The sequence below is a fragment of the Suricata suricatta genome, chromosome 3, assembly GCF_006229205.1.
Source record: "Suricata suricatta isolate VVHF042 chromosome 3, meerkat_22Aug2017_6uvM2_HiC, whole genome shotgun sequence".
Taxonomy (NCBI): domain Eukaryota; kingdom Metazoa; phylum Chordata; class Mammalia; order Carnivora; family Herpestidae; genus Suricata; species Suricata suricatta.
The window spans coordinates 169220403-169238598 of record NC_043702.1 but is presented as its reverse complement, the minus strand read 5'-3'; the positions used below and the strand labels follow the sequence as shown (position 1 = coordinate 169238598).

The following is an 18196-nucleotide window of genomic DNA, read 5'->3' as shown; positions in this document are numbered from 1 at the left end:
AAGCAAATAAAAAGAATTTCGTTGCCACCATGTAAACAAAGGACGTGTGTTGGGTTAAGTAGGGTAATTAATTAACAAGTCATCACTATTACCGGCGGCCCACGCGAGCGGCAGTTCTGGCAAACCCTCTGCTCTCCACGGTTAGTCAGCTCTCTGCAGAGTGTCCTTATTTATCAGCAGTGCCCAGCAGGCAAGAGATTATCTACAGGACCGAGCAGCTGTATGGAAGGTGTGCAGTTTGCCTGTGAGAACTGCCCAGTCAATGAACCAAATAACTAGGGTAGCCAAGGACTACAAATTCGTTGGCATTCGGTTTGGCAGTGGTTTATTGCAGGTTCAGAGACGTAAACACATCGTAGAGATGGAAGCGAAGGGAACAGTCTTCTGTTGGCTGTAACACTCGCTCTTCTTCTTCAGGACGTGAAGTATATTCAGACCGACGGGTACCGGGCCCCAGAGGCAGAGCTGCAGAACTGCTTGGCCCAGGCCGGCCTGCAGAGCGACACGGAGTGCACCTCAGCTGTGGACCTCTGGAGCCTCGGAATCATTTTACTGGAAATGTTCTCAGGAATGAAACTGAAACACACAGTCAGATCTCAGGAATGGAAGGTAAACTGTGCCGGCACTTTTGTCTGGTGTCCTTCATTCCCATTTAAAAGTGCTCCATTTATAGTGAGTCTCGCTGGGGACTACTTCATCCCTAAGGTACTCTTCTTCCCGCGCTTCCAGTACCTTCGGTGCCCCTGTTTATTTGCATAGCCACAGGCGTGCTCATGAGCGTGCTTCCTGGTCTTAGCCTGGGGCCTGGTGTGCAGGAAAGGGCTTGGTAGAATGAACACATACATTTTTCCAAAAAGGCACAAGGGATTTCTTTTCTTTAGTAATTTAGTTATATTGCATCGTAGCTATCACTAACACAACAGTAGATTATAAGTTAAATGACATTTACGTAAAGTTTTGTAGTTAATGCTTCGTAGTATTTTAATGCACGGCCTCACTGAATTTCCTAACAATTGTGTGCAGGTCGTTGGCGAGTGTATCTGTCATTCTCTCACTGATGACAAACTGGAGGCCCAGGCAGATAAGCCACTTGCTCCAGATCACACGCCTGGGTGTTCCGACCTGGGCCCCATACTCCCTTCCCCCACACAGAGTGTAGCGTTCTGCGCGTGCCCAGTTCCACCGTGCTTCATGTTTACTTAGGTGCCCTTGGATGAGCTGGGCCGGTAACCCGAGTGCCGCTTAGGGCCTTGGTTTTGTGGGAACGGGAGTTCTGAGTTCCGAATCTTCGACGTGAGCACGAACTTCATGTGTGTTCACAACTGAGGAGTTAACTGTGTGTTGAAATGTGCCGTGGGGCTGCCGCATTCAGATGATGCCACGCCCCTTTAGTCTAGAGGCTTGGCACGCAGTACCCTGTTTAGGAATCATTGGTTTTGGTCTTTAGCAGCAAGTAGTTTTGAGGATCTAGTAGTATATCCTTCGTGAAAGGCTTTTGTACCTTATTGGGTTTTAGTTCTCAGCCCCTGTCCTCTGATTCTGGAAGTATACCTGGAACGTGATTTCATAGTCTTGCGGGTGTACCTAAGGCTTACTTTTGGCAAAAAAAGCCGCTGTGCAAGTGAAGCCAGGGTTCCCGTGGCGCATCGGTGCCTCCAGACAAGCAGGAGGCCCAGCAGTCTGTTCGCTGCTGACCCAAATTCAGATCCGTTACCTGTGTTAGTTCTGACGGTCTCTGAGACTTTGCACTCCTGCTCGGCCCAGAGCGGATCAGAACTAGGTCACATTCGGGCATTTTGTATATAACTTGGAGGCATGATGTGCATTAATGAATCCCGAGTTCACCCGTCTGAATAAAAATAGTTTTTTGTATTTTAATCACCTTCTGTGGAGGCAAAATTGCCAAGCGAGTATGAGTCTAGGCTCTGTAGTCAGACTGTTGACATCTTGCCTCCGCCACTTACTAAGTTATTTAGGATAACTGAGCCACGGCGGACTTTCTGTAAGTCGAGGTTAATAGCATTTTTCTCACAGAAGTTTTGAGGTTAAAAAATAAATGATCCCGTTCTCAGCGTGGCATGCGGCCTGGAGTGAGTATTAGAAAACGCAGCGGTAAGGACGGTCCGGGGTTCTTACCCGAACACACCTGCCCGTCTGAGACAGCGCAGTGCGCGGGGAGAAACTATGGGCCCCAGGATTCAAAGTACGAATACGGCAGATGCAGATTTTAAATACCACGTTGCTTTCTTTGGAGCGTTTATTTGTACCTGAAACCAGGTAAAGCCTCCCCTCTGAGACACTGCCACTCAGCTGTCACGCATCCACGGTCTGGCTGGGTCTTGGACCCTGCTTCCCGGTGGCTGCTTTGGCGTTTGTGCCTCCTCATGCGTCTGGTAAGGGTGAGCGCGTGCGCCAGCCCCCGTGCTGGGCGCCGCGGGCGGAGGAGACCCGACTGTCCTGGAGCGGCTCAGCGCGTCCAGACCTAACTCTCGGGGCCAGGGCTTCCTGCCGCGCTTTACCCACCACATAGCGCGGCGCCCTGGGCCTGGCGCCCGGCCGATCCCGCCGAACCGAGTAACCAAAGAAGGCTTCTCTCCCTTCTTTCAGGCAAACAGTTCTGCTATTATTGATCACATATTTGCCAGTAAAGCAGTGGTGAATGCCGCAATTCCAGCCTATCACCTCAGAGACCTTATCAAAAGGTACATCGTGTGTACTTTAAAGTTCCTCTGTGTCCATGCACTGTGTGAACGTGGGGTTGGTTGGTTTGTGTGTCTCCTGTTTGTTTTTACGGACCGCACCGCTGTTCCTTCTGGGGCTCGGGTGGAGGCCCCTCCCGGCAGCCGGGCGCGTGTCCTCTTGGAGCTCTGGTAGTCCTGTGGGCCTGGGGGAAATCGGGCTTGTGTCTGCCTTTTGTTTGGTTCTTTTAGGGTCTTTCTGAAAGTAGGTATTTAAAGAGAGTGTTTATTATTTGGCCTACCAAGAAGGGTTTAAAATAAGGTAGCTATGCGTTAGACTTTAAATAATTACTGTGGAAAACTCTGGGGACAGAAATACTATGTTTGTTTCCTGAGTAGGTCCAAACACGTTACATATTTTAAAATCACACATCATGCATATTATCAAATAGTTAGCTTTTCTCTTCTCTCTCGTTCTGGGCCAGAGATGAATAAAGTAATTATTATGTTGCCCAAGGGTAGATCTCTTGATCAGGTCAGGATTCTTTCTTTGGAATATTGACCCTAGAACCTTCCAAGTAGGTTTTTGGGTATGTTTTGTTTTGTTTTGTTCTTACAGCTTTTTATTTTGACATAATTACGGGTTCAAAGGAAGTTACAAAACTGTTACAAAGAAGTCCGTGTACCCTTCGCCCGGGTTCCCCCAGTGGTAACATCTTACATGACTGTAACAGGACATCAAAACCAGGCGATTAACGTTACAACCCACAGAATTTACCCAGATAAGAACTTACAGTTTTACTTGCACTAATTTGTGTATGTGTGTGTGTTTTACAAATTGGTTTTAAATAGCTGTTCATATTAAATTGGTATCAGATTTATAAGTTGTGTATTACATAGAAAACATGGCATTGTGAGATTATGTAATGGGTTCTAACTTGGAAGTCAGATCATGTAAGTTCTGGTGTTGAGTTTGGGATTTTTCCCCCCTTGATTGTACGACAGTGGATACTACATTTGGAAGCTACAGAGAATTGGGCTCAGCAAAATAAAAATTGTAAACCTACTTTCTAGTGTTAGCACTTGGTATATTTCTTTCCAGTGTTTTTCCACATATTTTGCTATATACATATGCAAATTATTTGAACCTTTTTTTTATATTGTAGAATACAACACAGATACTGAAAACAACTGTGTAACTTAATGAATGCTAGGAATACTGTTGGATCTGACATTGAGGTCAAGGGATTAGAACTGTGCCAGCCAGCCCGGAAATCTCCTGTGTCCCCATCCTAATCTTAACCCCCTCTGCCTCCTTAAAAGTACCCCATACCCTAACTGCTATGGCAGTTACTTACTTGTTTTCATTAGAGTGTGCATCTTAAAACACTAGGGTTTAGTGTTCTTCTAAAAAAAGAAATCCCTTTTATGTTTCTTTTAATCCGGAAGGTCCTTTTCCATCCCTACCCCGCTTTCCCCGTATTGACTTGTTATTCCCTGATTTATTGGGTTGTTGGCCCCATATAGCTGTCCACCGTCTGAATTTTGTTGACAGTGTTACCCTGATGTCGTTTAATGTATTTCTGTTTATTTCTTGTAAGTCGATAGTTGCATCTAGACGGTTGAAAAAAATTTTTTTTTTTTTTTTGGCAAGACTACAGATGGTATTGTGTTCTTTCATGAAGGAGGCCCATAGTCTAGCTATCTCTAGTTTGTGTATTAGTAACTTAACATTCAGTGCTTGGATCCACTACTTTCTTAGGGTTTGTAGAATGGTGAAGTTGTTAGTCTGTCATTCATGCTTCATTTGGTTAACCAAAGACAAAGTAAATGCTTGATTCTCTGTTTACTAGTTTTCATCACGAGTTGATTCCCTGTCATCCTCCAAAGGGGATCATTCCCTGTGGGAAGTTCAAAGTATCGTTATTTGGTGACTGCAGCACAGTGTAGTTCTTATCCTAATTGAAGCTAAAATTGCCCATCTTTGCTGAATGTTGGTCTGTGGAAGTTGGTGTGTGTAGACCTTACTACCTTTTTTTCCCCTCAATTTTTAAAAAATGTTTATTTGTATTTGAGAGTCATAGAGAATGTGTGAGCAGGGGAGGAGAAGAGAGAGATGGAGACAGAATCCAAATTAGGCTCCAGACCTGGACTGTCAGCACAGAGCCCAGTATGGGGCTGGAACTCGTGAGCCGCAGGTAGGACCTGAGCCGAAGTTAGACGCCCAACCGACTGAGCCGCCCAGGCGCCCGGGTCTTACCGTCTTGTATAGCTTCCTTGCTCTCTGCTGTGACAAGATTTTCCCAGTTCATCTTATACGTTTCCTGCCCCAGACCTGGGAATCGTCGTTTCTCTGAGAAGCCTGTTCTTCCAATAGGAAGCAGGACCTTAGGGCCGCAGTCTGAGTTTCAGGAGTGCTCATTGCAAGGGCCGCCTGGGCGGCTCAGCTGGGTGAGCGTCCCACTCCTGCTTTTGGCTCAGGTCATGGTCTCGCGGTTTGTGAGTCGGAGCCCCCGCGTCAGGGTCTGCACTGATGGTGCAGAGCCTGCTGGGGATTCTGGTCTGCCTCTCTCTCTGCCCCTTCCCCGCTTGTGTGTGTGCTCTCTCGCTCAAAAAAAAAATATATATATAATTGTGTCATAGGTATGTATCATGAGTTCTTGAACCATTTACTCATAAATAGCATTTATCTATTTTGTGGGTGACTGATCCAATATAGCCAGGCTGCCATAATTAATGTTGTGATGAACACTTAGACGTTTTAATTTTCTTCAGTGGCTCCATTTTCAAACGATTTGATGATAGTTACAGAGATGCCTGTCTGTGTGTTTAGCATGCTTCACGGCGACCCGGGCCGGAGGATCCCTGCCGAGATGGCGCTGTGCAGCCCGTTCTTCAGCATTCCTTTCGGTAAGCTGGATGAGTCCTTTCTTCCTCCTCGGTCATTTGACAATCAGATAAGACCTCAGAACTCACTTATATCCTGTCCCCTCGCTGCTCTGCCTGGTGTTCGTCGTTTATTTGTGGGCGAGTGTACATCTAACCGTGTCGCCATGAACCTTCCCAGCCCCTCACATCGAAGACCTGGTGATGCTCCCCACGCCAGTGCTGCGGCTGCTGAACGTGCTGGACGACGACTATCTTGAGAACGAGGAGGACTACGAAGGTGACCGCGGCCTGAGTGCCATTTCAGTTTTTGTCACGTCTTTTTTTTTTTTTTAATCTCTGTTTAAAGTTTATTCGTTTATTTTGAGAGAGAGACGGAGGGAGGGCACGAACAGGGGAGGAGCAGAGAGAGAATCCCAGGCAGGCTCTCTGCCGTCAGCGCAGAGCCTGATGCAGGGCTTGAGCCCATGAACCATGAGATCGTGACCTGAGCCGAAATCAAGAGTCAGATGCCCAACTGCGCCCCTGGGAGAGGCATTGATATCAACAGACGATTATCGTTTTTAGTTTTCTTTATTTTTTAGCATTTGTTTATTTTGGAGAGATAGAGACAGGTCATGAGCAGGGGAAGGTCAGAGAGAGAGAGAGAGAGACAGAATCTGAAGACAGACTCCAGGCTCTGAGCTGTCAGCACAGAGCCCGACGCGAGGCTCGAACCCACAAACTGTGAGATCATGACCTGAGCCGAAGTTGGACGCTTAACCGACTGAGCCACCCAGGTGCCCCGACAAACGGTTATAGTTTTGATAAATCGGAGAGTAGGGAAAGCAGGGCAGCGTACAGAGGCAGAAGGGAGGGGTACTTAATGCATGTTGCATGCCCCCACGAGGGTGTCTCTGCAGGTGACGTCTGAGTTAGTAACGAGTTGCTTGGCTAAGAGCTGAGGGGCTGATGAGGAAATGCTCCAAATGTACAGAAATGAGGGAGAACGTGGCCTGTTCTGAGCACAGCAGACTGTTTGCTGTCGTTGTGTCTTAGGATATTTACTGTGGACCGGTCAGCTAAGGCTAAAGAAATAGCCAGGAATACAGACCTGGAACGAACCGGTTTGCCGTGTTAGAGAGTGAGGGTTTGTCCCAGAGAGAGTAGCGCTGCACTGTGACGCAGGAGAACCTGTGCGTCAGGGATGGAACAGGCCCTGGCTCAGGTTTAAGTGCTCAGCAAATATTTGTTCTTGGTTGAATGCAATAAAGAGCCATTAAAAAGTTAAAATTGGGGAGTGACCTAGTCAGACCTGTGTCTTAGTAAGAACGTTCTGGAAGCAGAGTGGTGAATGGGCCAAAGCAGAACCAAATTTAAAACTCCCAGTTGTTTTGTATTAAACATTTTCTTTGTGGAAAATTCAACCATAACAGATCAAGCTAACTTGACAACACGGTGTGTTTAAGGGTAAATGAGTTTACGCCCCTGGGCTGTATGCGTTACTTGACTGATGACACAAGCATAATTTCTCTGAATCCATGATGGTTGTGAGAGTCTGCAGCCTTGGCTTGTTGGGGGCTGCGTGTCAGACACAACCGTCTTACCGTTGACACTGTTGTAATCAGGTCATCATGGTATCAGGGGTTCTGAATACTCTCTTGGCAATAACACTTACGTCCTTTGTGCCGATCTACTTACTGTCTCACTCACCTAATTCTGTCTACTAATAATTGCTACCTCTGTGAAACTCAGCCTTGGGCTTCCTTGAATAGGTCTTGGGCATATTCTGCCAACTCCTTTCTTTGTATCTTGTTGTATAACACCTGTTTTCTGCTTCTAAATAAATTGAGTGTTTACATTGTTGCTATTAGATCTTAGTGTTTAAGAATCTTTTAGAACTGCAGTGTCACAGACAGTATAGGAGCATTAAATACCTTTGTTAGCTCTGATTAGTAAGTGGTCATCAGGTAGTGCTTACTAGTGTCGGGTAAATTTGCTTAGCTAGAAATCCTATGTATTCAGACAGCTGTCTTGGAATCTGGGTGGGGGTGGGGCAGGAAGTTGGATTTAAACCTTCCACTTGAGACCAGAAGAAACTCCAACTCAAGATGAAGACCAAGATTCCAAATAAAGAGAATAAAGGGAAGTTTAAAAAAAATTTTTTTTGGTCATTATTTTATTTTGAGAGACAGAGAGTGGGCGGGTGAGAGGAAGAGAGGGAGAGAGGGAGGGAGACACAGAATCTGAAGCAGGTTCCAGGCTCTGAGCTGTCAACACAGAGCCCGACGCAGGGCTTGAACCCATAGACTCTGAGATCATGACCTGAGCTGAAGTGGGACGCTCAACCGACTGAGCCCCCAGGTGCCCCATGGGAAAAATTTTTTTAAACTTTATAGCTCTTAACACAGACGGAGCTCTTACAAGTCAGCCCAGTAAATAGTGGGCAAAGGATGTAGATGGACAGTTTATAGAAAAGCATATTCAAGTCTGTCTCATATATGCATTTTCATTTACTGAAATGCTTATTGAACCCACACAGTGAGGGCACCCGGGTGGCTCAGTCATCAAGCTTCTGACTTGAGCTCAGCTCATGGTCTCATGGTTTGTGAGTTTGAGTCCCACGTTGGGTGAGGGCGAGTCCTGCTCCGGGTGAGCCTCCCTTCGTTTCCCTCCCCGTGCTTCTTGCTCACTTGTGCCCTCTCTCTGTCTCTCGTCAAACAAAACGAAAAACACAGTGAGATCTTTGTTACCTAATGCTTTGATAGCATAGAAAATAACAACTCTCTTAATGTTTTTTCTTTAATGTTTATTTATTCTGAGAGAGAGCCTGAGGGTGCACAGAGAGAGGGAGAGAGAGAATCCCAAGCAGGCTGCACCCTCTCAGTGCAGAGCCCCACATGGGGCTCTATCTCACAAACTGTGAGATCATGACCTGAGCTGAAATCAGGAGTCGGTTGCTCCGCTGACCGAGCGCCCCAGGTGCCCCTGCGGATTGATAATTCTAGAGAATTGTAAATTCTTATTCGTTCTGACCTAGCGGCCCCACTTCTAGAGCTAGTTTGGAAACACACAAGTGAAATGAGATAGGTACACATTTATCTATTATGGTATTGTTTATAATGGCAAAAAATTTGGAAGTTGTTTAATTACTTAGTAGGGGACATGTTAGGGAATTTATTGACTACTCCTACAGCGAAATAGGACTTTGCCATAAAACAAATGAGAAGGTTTCATGTGGTGGTATTGAAGGATCTTAACCAACTGAGCCACCCAGGCTCCCCTTGATATTGAAGGATCTTAAAGATACGGGGTTAATAAAGAAAAGGCGAGGGACGCCGGGGTGGCTCAGTTGGTTAAGTGTCTGACTCTTGGTTTCAGCTCAGGTCATGATCTCACAGTTTGTGAGTTTGAGCCCCGCATCAGGTGCTGGTGTGGAGCTTGTTTGGGATTCTCTCTCCCTCTCCCCCCCTTCCTCTCTCTGCTCCTCCCCTGCTTGTTTGTTCTTCTCTCTCTCAATATAAATAAATAAACTTAAAAAAAAAAAAAGAAAAGGCAAGGTTGGCACTTTGTACTTAGAAAAAAAGCACGTCTGCTTGTGTGAGCTTGTGTGAGCTGACAGTGCTTAGGGAGGGCACGGAGGTGACTGGCCCTGTTTGTTGTCCTCAGGAAGGGGAAGACAAGGCAGTTGGAAACCGCAGGAAGAAGACTTTCTAAATTTTGAACGTTTTGAATTTCAAAGAACATTTTGAAATTTGAAGTGTTAAATTTAAAATATAAAAAGAATTATTAAGTGCATTGACTTTATAGTATCCTTAACTTAAGGTTAACTTTAGAAGGTGTAAAAAATGACCTAATTCCTTAGATATGGATTCCTGAATTCTTCGATGATTTAAAAATGTTAAATGACGAATGCTTGGTACTTCGACCACGTGGTTACTGTACTCTGTTTTCATAACCAGATGTTGTAGAAGACGTCAAAGAGGAGTGTCAGAAATACGGACCAGTGGTGTCTCTCCTCGTTCCAAAGGAGAATCCTGGCAGGGGGCAAGTAAGTGAATGTTTGCGTCATTGCGGGATTATTCAGAAGCCACTAAAATTCTGAACCGATGTTTTAGCCCTATAGAAAGATGAACCCAGAAATGTGGCTAGAAATTATGCATTTTGCACTATGGGTGTTCTTATTTTCTTACACTTCTTGCTTTTTTCCAAAAGTTCTGCAGTATGCATGCATTTTTTTTTTTATTGGTTAAAACTTCTTTCTTAAAAAGCATCATCTACAGTTGAGCCCCTGTGAGCGGCAAAGCCGCTGTTTCACATGCTGATTTAGGTCACGGTCAGCGGCAGAACTGCTGTGGCCCGCTTTTGTTCCAATTAGGCAGAGTTAGGAGACCGTCCAGGCCAGGCGCTCACTGTGATGGAGTTACCGGGGCTCACGGGCGGAAGGCGGGTTCCCCGGCTGAGACTCTGAGGTCTGCGCTCCAGGTTCAGTGTGACCGGCGCTGACACGACCCTTACTGCTCCCGTGTATGAGACGTGCAGCCAGAGCTATGGCTCTCAAGTTTTTGGCAAAGGTTATTAGAGAAATATTTTGAAAGCTCTTTTGAATATCTTTCCTTTACCCTTCGTGTTTTTACTTTTCTGGGACAGAATATGGTTTTATTCAGGGTTTCCCAGCCTCAACACCCTTGACGTTTGGGCTGCAGCGTCCTTTGTGGGGCGAGTGGTCACGGGCATTAGAGCGACTTAGCAGTGTCCCAGCCCTCGACCCCCCACCCCTGTGGCAGTCGGAAGGGTCTCTCAGCTCTGCCAAATGTCCCCTGCACGGCGAAGTCACCTCCGGTTGTGGATTATAATTTTATCTTTTGGTTCAATGTTGTGAAAATTCTTGGCAACTGAAAAAAGAAATGAAAGAAATTTTACTTTGATCTTAGTGAAAAGTTACTGCCTCTGTAGTAATGACAGCATTTACCTCCGTGGGTAGCAGGAGCGCACTAAAGGCATCGTTGCTGTTTAGTTGGTCAGGCACTATTCGTTGAGCACGTACTATTATGTTGTAGGCCCGGGGACACAGCAGTGATCCAGACGCAAGGATACGTAGTGAGAAGTGCCGTGGAGAAAAGGCCTAAGGAGGAGAGGTGTAAGGGTGCTGTGTGTGTGGTGGGGGTGCAGCTTTCAGTCGGTGGTAGGGAGGGGCGAGCCGAGGTTACATTTGGGTTGAAAGACAGTGGAGTTGGGGTGGGGAGGAGAGTTGCAGGAGAGGGAACAGCAAGGTTCAGGGCCCTGAGTTGGCCTGGCAGGTTTGGGGAGGTTGCTGTGACTCCCGAGAAGGGAGGAAGGTGGGGCGTTGTGGCTGGTCTGCCTGCAGAGGTGGGGGGTGCAGGGGCAGATGGGGGCACGGAGCCGCGTGGGCCCCCAGACCACAGCGTTCACTCTGAGCAAGAGGGGAAGGTCTTCGGAGATTCTGAATTAAGGACTAACGTGTTCTGACTCGACATGAACCTTAAGGTCGGTAATAGATGGAAGACACGGAATAGAGAACAGGAGTGTTCTTGGGTAGGAAGTACCCAGCTTTCAGACGATATGGAAACAGATCTCCGTCAGCGAGAGGAAGTGTGCTGTGTTAACAGGCTCGCTCTGATGTTTAGAGGAGAGTGAAAGCCGGTGAACTTGAGGGATCTCGGTGGGACCCGTAGGTGATCGTGCCCTTGGTTCCTGGTTGGCAACGTCAGTATTCGAATAATCGAGTCACACTAACAGTACTGTTTTTCTTAAGAATGTTATTAAAAATCACTAAAAATATAAATTCGGGAATGCATTTTATAATTAGAAAAAGTAGTCAAGATTAAATTGATACAATTATTTAATTTCATAGTAAATTATAAAAATGTTTTTCCTCTTTAATTTGAAATGCTGTAATGTGTAAAACCGAGGCTGCCTGTGAGGCCAGGGGCGTCAGAGAGACCGCGGCTCTCCTGGAAGGGCAGCCTGCTCCCCGAACGGTGGTGTGTGCGCTTGGGGGTTACTGGGAATCAGCTTAAAACAAAGCAGGAAGAGCTTCATTGTACATCACCTTTCAACCTTCCTTTGTATTCAGTGAAACAGTACACGTCCTTGGAGCTAAATGGTACTGGGACGCAGCGGGGCTCAGTCCACTAATCATCTGACTCTTAGTTTCGGCTCATATTGTGATCTCATGGCTTCGTGAGTTCGAGCCTCGCATTGGGCTCTGTGCCGACAGCCTGGAGCCTGCTTTGGATTTTCTCTTTCTCTCTCTCTCTCTCTCTCAAAAATAAATAAACATTAAAAAAAGGGAGTGAGCAGCCACAGGCTGGGCATAGTGCTTTGTTTACCAATGAAGGAAGATTCGTTCGAAAAGTACTGTATTTGGAATGGTCTCTTCTCGTGCCCTGACAGTTTCTATACCCTTCCGAAGTGACTTTGTCAAGTGAGGGAGGGGCCCCTAGGAAAGGGGAAATGCAGGAGAATCTGCCTTGAACTTGTAGATGGATCCAGTTTTAGGAGAAGGTACAAGAGAATGCTGAGACTCTGGAAATTAATTTCCTTCAGATGATCTATTTTTGGGTTCCCTTTGAGAGTCTGCGTGTCTAGGATGCCTGCAGCCCAGTTTGAAGACTGTTGGCTTAACAAATGAGGACGTCACTGAGGAGGGCGAGGCTGCTCTTTTTCTGGTTCACAGATTCATGGGTAATTGAGGACACGTCATTTCACATTATTTCCCCGCCTAGTAACTTTTGCTTTAGATCACCAAAGAGACCACAAGTTATTATGCTGTATTTTCTACCTGTCGCAAGTAGGAAATCAGGGACCCTGGAAAAGGAGGTGACCTAGTTTTAAACTTTCCTGTGTCGTAGTTGTGGATCCTACGACTCGTGTAGTAGAGATCATGACTGGTTGTTCCTCCCGCCGCTCCTCAACCTGCAGGCACTCTCTGAGGCGCCGCTGCGGCGCGCCTGGTCTCCGGGCAGCCTGGCTTTCTCTTCCCCAAGTGTCTAGTTCCGTTCACCTCTGAACACGGCAAACGGATGTACGTTTTTCACCCTGCTTGTGTCTTTGATGGATTTTTCAGAACGGAGCTGAGTTAAGGAAATATTCTAAACCTTCCTCAGAAATGGGGTCCGTGGGCCAGCAGCATTGGCATCACCCAGGAATCTGTTTATTCCATTTTAAGTTCATCTTATTTGTTGTCAAGACTTATTTAGATATTTATTTACTTTTGAGAGACAGAGAGAGACAGTGTGTGAGCAGGGGAGGGGCAGAGAGAAATGGAGACACAGAATCTGAAGCAGGCTCCAGGCTCTGAGAGGTCAGCACAGAGCCCGACGCGGGGCTTGAACTCACAGGGTGTGAGGTCATGACCTGTCGGACACTTAACCAACTGAGCCACCCAGGCACCCCTTTACTTATTTATTTATTTATTTATTTATTTTGAGAGAGCGCGCGTGGGGGAGGAGCAGAGAGGGAGAGAGAGAATCCCAAGTAGGCTCCACATTATCAGTGCGGAGCTCAGTGTGGGGCTCAAACTCACACACCATGAGATCATGACCTGAACTGAAATCAAGAGTCGGATGCTTAACCGACTGAGCCACCAGGCGCCCCTGGGAGTTTATTTAGAAGTGCAGAGACTCGGGCCCACCGTAGACCTCTGGAAACCGCATCTGTGTTGCAACAAGGCGATCCCCGCGTTACTCTAAAGGATGCACGCGTGTGCCCTCACGTTGAAGGGGCCCTGTCCTAAAGCAGTCTTGATGGGAATGTCTTCTGTGTCCTCCTACAGGTCTTTGTGGAGTATGCAAATGCCGGCGATTCCAAAGCTGCTCAGAAATTGCTGACTGGAAGGGTGTTTGATGGGAAGTTTGTCGTGGCCACATTCTACCCGCTGAGTGCCTACAAGAGGGGGCATCTGTACCAGACTTTGCTTTAAGCAGTAACCCGAGGACTCTTTCCTGCTGCTCCTCCATTTCCTGGGTCGTTGTGTTCACATCTGAATGTGGAAGTTCCCCCTCCCCACTTTAAGGGAATACTTTGTACATTTATTTAATCCTGCTAGCGTGCAGCCTGCCCAAGCGATGGCTGCCAGGCGCCTGTTTGGCACCGAGTAGGCCAGGGCCTCTCAGCTATAGAGGGAGGGGCGCCAGAGCGCCCATGCGGGCAGCCTTTCTCTGTGCGGCAGGCCGAGTGCTGCTCTTCAGTATGTAACCTAAAAAGATCCTAATTATTTCCTGTGATCGTGAAGCCAGGATGAAAAATAATCATGTTGTAGTGAATACTAGCGGGCGTGTTAGAGTTGGTGACCTCGCTCACAGATTACTCCTCCGTGTCGTCAGGTGGTTCTTCCCGTCACCGTCACCAATACCCCAGCCGGCCCCAGGGGCCCCTAGTCATTGTCAAGTAATTGTCCAGCAGCAGTTACCTACTGTGTTTTCAACACTGGGTCACGGATGTTTTTAAAGGAGCGCTGTAGCACTGGGTATTCCTTTAAAGAAACTGCAGTGAGCCTGTCTACTTTTTTTTAAATTAAGGCTTTTAAAATAGAAAGCTGATGCTTGATCTTGCACAATTTTTACGTCTAGTGTGTATGCTTGAGTGTGTGTGCGGGTGTGAAAGACGAGATTGGAGTTGGTGTGCTTTCCAGCGTGAGTCTCGTGAGCTAATACAGTGTGTACCTCTTTCCTAGCTGTGTCACGTCTGCAAGGTTTAGGGCACGTGTGTTTTGCGAGTCGCGCTCTCTGATAGAATGTACATGAGAAAATAGTTCATTCCTGAGAGGCTCAGAGCCAGTGAGTGTAGACCGGGTTAAACTGAAACTCTCCTACAGTGATTGGAACGAAGCAAAAGTTTTGCTCCGTGTGTACTGCCCCCGCCTCGGGTCTGCTTTAGAACCGGTGTTAGCTCGTCTTTTCTGTACTGAGTCTCCTGTGATCTGTGTAAGGTTTCTCAAGGTCGAGTTCTGTTAGTAGGATGGAAATTGAAGTGGGTCAAAAACAAAGAATTGTGTTCAGTGAAGGGAAAGGGGAAAAAAACCCCAGGCAAAGGGAAAGTGGGCAATCCGGGGCTCCTGCTCTCCTTCCTCTCTTCGTCCGTCATTGCTTTTCCTTCCCCCTCCTCTGCTGCCCTGCTTCGTGGCTGAAGGGAAGCCGGAGGGGCAGCGGGCCAGACAGTCTGGCTCTTGTCTGCGGGAAAGTTAGGAAAGGCGTGGCTCTAACAAGGTGGAGGGAGAAAGGAAGAAAAACTCAAAAAGAATTCGTGGAAGGATTTCCAGCAGCCCGACGTGCCCCTGAGCCCAGGGAGCTGGGGTGCACGCGTTCGTGGTCGTGGGTGGACGGCGTGGTTTTAGGAGTTGTGACCGTGGATTCTTCCCACGTCATGGTAGTTGGACGTAAAGCTTTAAAACTTAGGAAACCTTTATAAAGCACTGATTATACAAAAAAACCCCACCTGTATACAGGTTATGAATTTTTTCTTGTTCCCTTATCTAAATAGAATTAATTTTTTTTTTCCCTAAGGAAAAAGCCTTTACTATCTTTCCCTGCTGGAAGGCGCCTCGCCCGGTCCTTGTGTGTTATTGAGAGGCCCAGCTAAGAATTTACATTTTAGAGGATAGGCTCTTTGACCCTGTCCAGACACTTGCTATTTATCATTTGAGTTATTTACAATTTTCGTATCATTCGGGACGCTCCCTTCATGTTTATTATGAAGCCGAATTTGGTAAGAGGAGGTGCATCGCCCGAACGCCTCGTGGCACGATCGCCAAGGGAAGACGAAATTCGGAGTGTCTCGCGTGTGCGCTCACAAGGGAGGTCTGTTGTCTTTCCTGTCGGCCTTCTCAGAAAGTGATTAGCTGGGTTGTTTTGAGATAAAAATTCAAGAGTATAACCAGTACCCTGGAAACCTAACCTCTCCCAAACAGAAATGCTCGATTAGGTAGTGGCTTCCATGGTGAATAAAACACCAGGTTCTTCTGCCTAGACTGATGAACGTGGGATACCAGTGAATTCTTTTCATAAAGGGCAGGCGTGCCAGGTTGGCACACACCCCTTCTCGTCCGCCCTCCACCCCCACGAAGAAGAAACCCTCACAAATAAACCGCAGTGGGCTCCTCAGCTCGGTGCGGCCTGGTTCCACGGCGCGCGGGGTCTTCTCGCTGATAGATTCATGCCTATCTGCAGCGCTTAACACTGTAGAATTTTACTCTAGAAGGTCCCAACTAGATTTTTAGGGGGCTGATGGACTAATGGATGAGCCTAAGCACCATTCATTGAATTAAGTATTTTATATTAAAGCCACAAAACTGAAAAAAGATGGCTCCTGTGATTTAAATTGTGATTTTATAGCTTTTAGCCCAATACTACCAAAGATGATGTTTGCAGATTCTCCCGCCCTCCTCCGATACTATAAGAAGTTTAACCTCACTGTCTTTCTCAAACCTGAACCAAATATTACCAAAAGATGCAATTTTTAATGATTCTTTTAGGGTGAAATATAGACACAGATTTTGATTCCTTGAAGTTATTAAACACCTAGGTATTTTATTTTTGAGAGTAGGGTAAAGAGGTGAGGCTTTTTGTCACTTAAACCTTACTCTTTGGGACAAATTTGATCTCAGGTAGTTTTTCTTTCCCTAAGTTAATATCTGTGCTTCCTTCCCTCTTGCCTTCCCAGTTTCTCATTCTTCTACAGTATTGTCCTGATGCATTTTTGGCCCAGAAAAGACATATAAACTGATTATTCCGTAGGAAATCTTTGGTTCTTTGGAAACATTTGGGGGAGGTGGCCAGCTAGCCATTCTCAAAGCTTGAATGCTGCTTTTCTAGGCAAGCAGGTGGAGTTGGACACCTCGGTAAGAGATAATTGGCCGCATTTTAAAGGAATGATAAAACAGTCCCCCTCTTGCAACAAGACATTGCACTTATTACCACTGGGTGTCTTCCCTTTTGTGTGGCTGTCCGTATAGCAGCCCTGTAGAGAAATTCCCTCTCTGTTATGCCTTGGGCCCACACTGGCTGCTTTTAGAACAAAAACCATAAATACAGTTGTTCTCGTCCTTCCCTCGTTTTCACGGAGACAAGTATGCCTCCCTCTCGGTACTGGAGCTGCTAGCATGTGCTACGATCTGTTACGTTAACCTTTAAAGAAAAGATCCTTGAATTTTTATTTAACTTGCCTTCTACAGTCATGTTCCGTCTCCTGATATTTTCACTTCTGAGCAGGAGTGCTTGCTTCCAGAAGCCGTGCTGCCGGGTGGAGGAAGTCGGAGGGAAACTCAGGGCACAAGGCTTGTTTCTGCTCCGTCACGCCAGGCTTCCAGCCCGCCCGGGGCGCCCGGCACCCTTCTGGAATAAACTCCCCGGTCCTGGCGCCTTCGGGCGTGCTTGTCAGATGCCGGGCCCTCCCGCTTGGTCATCCTTGTCTTCGGGCTTGTGCTCTGACTTTACCAGGCCTGACACCCCTTCTGCCATCCGTGTTACTCCGCAGCCTGACATTCAGTGTCATTCAGTATGAGAATCAGCGCCAGAGCCACCGATGGCGAGCCCAGTGACACAGTTACAGGTGGGCGTGGGAGAGGCGCTCAGAGAGTGCGTTTTTCCCTGGAGTTTTCTGCAGGCGTACGTGCTAGGCGGCTTTGTTCAGATGAGGGCACAGATGGACTCGTAGCGTGACTAGAGTTTAGTCTGGCGGATGTGTAGATAGTCAAAGATTGAAGCAAGTGCCTTGTGTTTCCTGGAAGATGTTAAAACTCATTTGGGTGAAAGTTCCCAGATGATGGCAATTTCTCGCACCTCAGCCTTTTCCGCGGAAGAACTTCTGGGTGGAGTCACATAGTGTCAAAGTCCAGAATTTCCTCGGCTTACCTTTTTATGTATGTGTAAAACTATTCACATCTGATTTCTCCCCAACATCACATATGATGGGAAGCCCAAGTTTTCTGGCAGAATCTAATTCTTTCTGGGACCTAGTCCATTTTTAATAGTAGATTCCTTCCTCAAATTTACTATTCTGGCTCTGATAGAATTCATTTATTTCTTGGCAAGTGTGTAGTCATGTGCAGACCGGCTTTCGGTCATGATTAGCTCAAAAGAATTTCCATTTCTTCTCAAGGTGCTCAGTGGATCGCCTTTACTGAGGTGGCGGTCTATCCAAGTCACTGTTACTCGTCTGCTTCCTCCACGAATGTGAAGATACCGAGTCTCCATAACGTGGAACTCCTCCGAAACCCCTGTGGTGTGTTTGGATACATTACATTTTCTTAGTTACAGGGGAACGTGCGGAGTGCCGTTTTCAAAGTGCCCAGAAACGTCACGGATCTGTTTTTGTTGCGGGTGAGCTTCCCCGCCCGAGCCCACAGGACGTGGTGTTCCGTTCTCTGAGCCCCCTCTCCCACCTCGGTGTTTTTCACGTTGTTTTCCATTGTAGGATCGTCAGCTGACTGAGACAGTGCATGTAATCAACAGGGATTGTGGGTATTTATTGAAGGAGGTAAACAGTTTTATAGGAGAAATGGGCTATAAAAGAAATATCTATAAACCAGAGAGCATTTAGGAAGTTGTATATTTTATAGGTGGTAATCAAGGTGATCTTCAGGATAGAAGATAGTTTTTACAGCTTTTGTTTTCCTGGTGTAAAGTGTTTAT

General features: G+C 46.8%; 1 protein-coding gene across 17 annotated transcripts in view; it reads left to right on the top strand.

The window, feature by feature from the left end:
- LOC115288407 (serine/threonine-protein kinase Kist) overlaps window positions 1-18196 on the top strand; it is a 103953-nt gene that overhangs the window by 23703 nt on the left and 62054 nt on the right. For 16 of the 17 annotated variants that reach the window (XR_003906989.1, XR_003906982.1, XR_003906986.1 and 13 more), the window contains exons 3-7: window positions 418-609; window positions 2608-2702; window positions 5512-5588; window positions 5746-5844; window positions 9506-9594. Coding sequence is in view for 9 of the 17 variants with exons in the window: in XM_029935711.1 (XP_029791571.1) it covers window positions 418-609; window positions 2608-2702; window positions 5512-5588; window positions 5746-5844; window positions 9506-9594 (552 nt within the window). In the remaining 8 variants the exon portion in view is untranslated. Of the gene's footprint in view, window positions 1-417; window positions 610-2607; window positions 2703-5511; window positions 5589-5745; window positions 5845-9505; window positions 9595-13341; window positions 14127-18196 lie in introns of those variants that run through there. The other variant, XM_029935715.1, reaches the window with a different exon arrangement.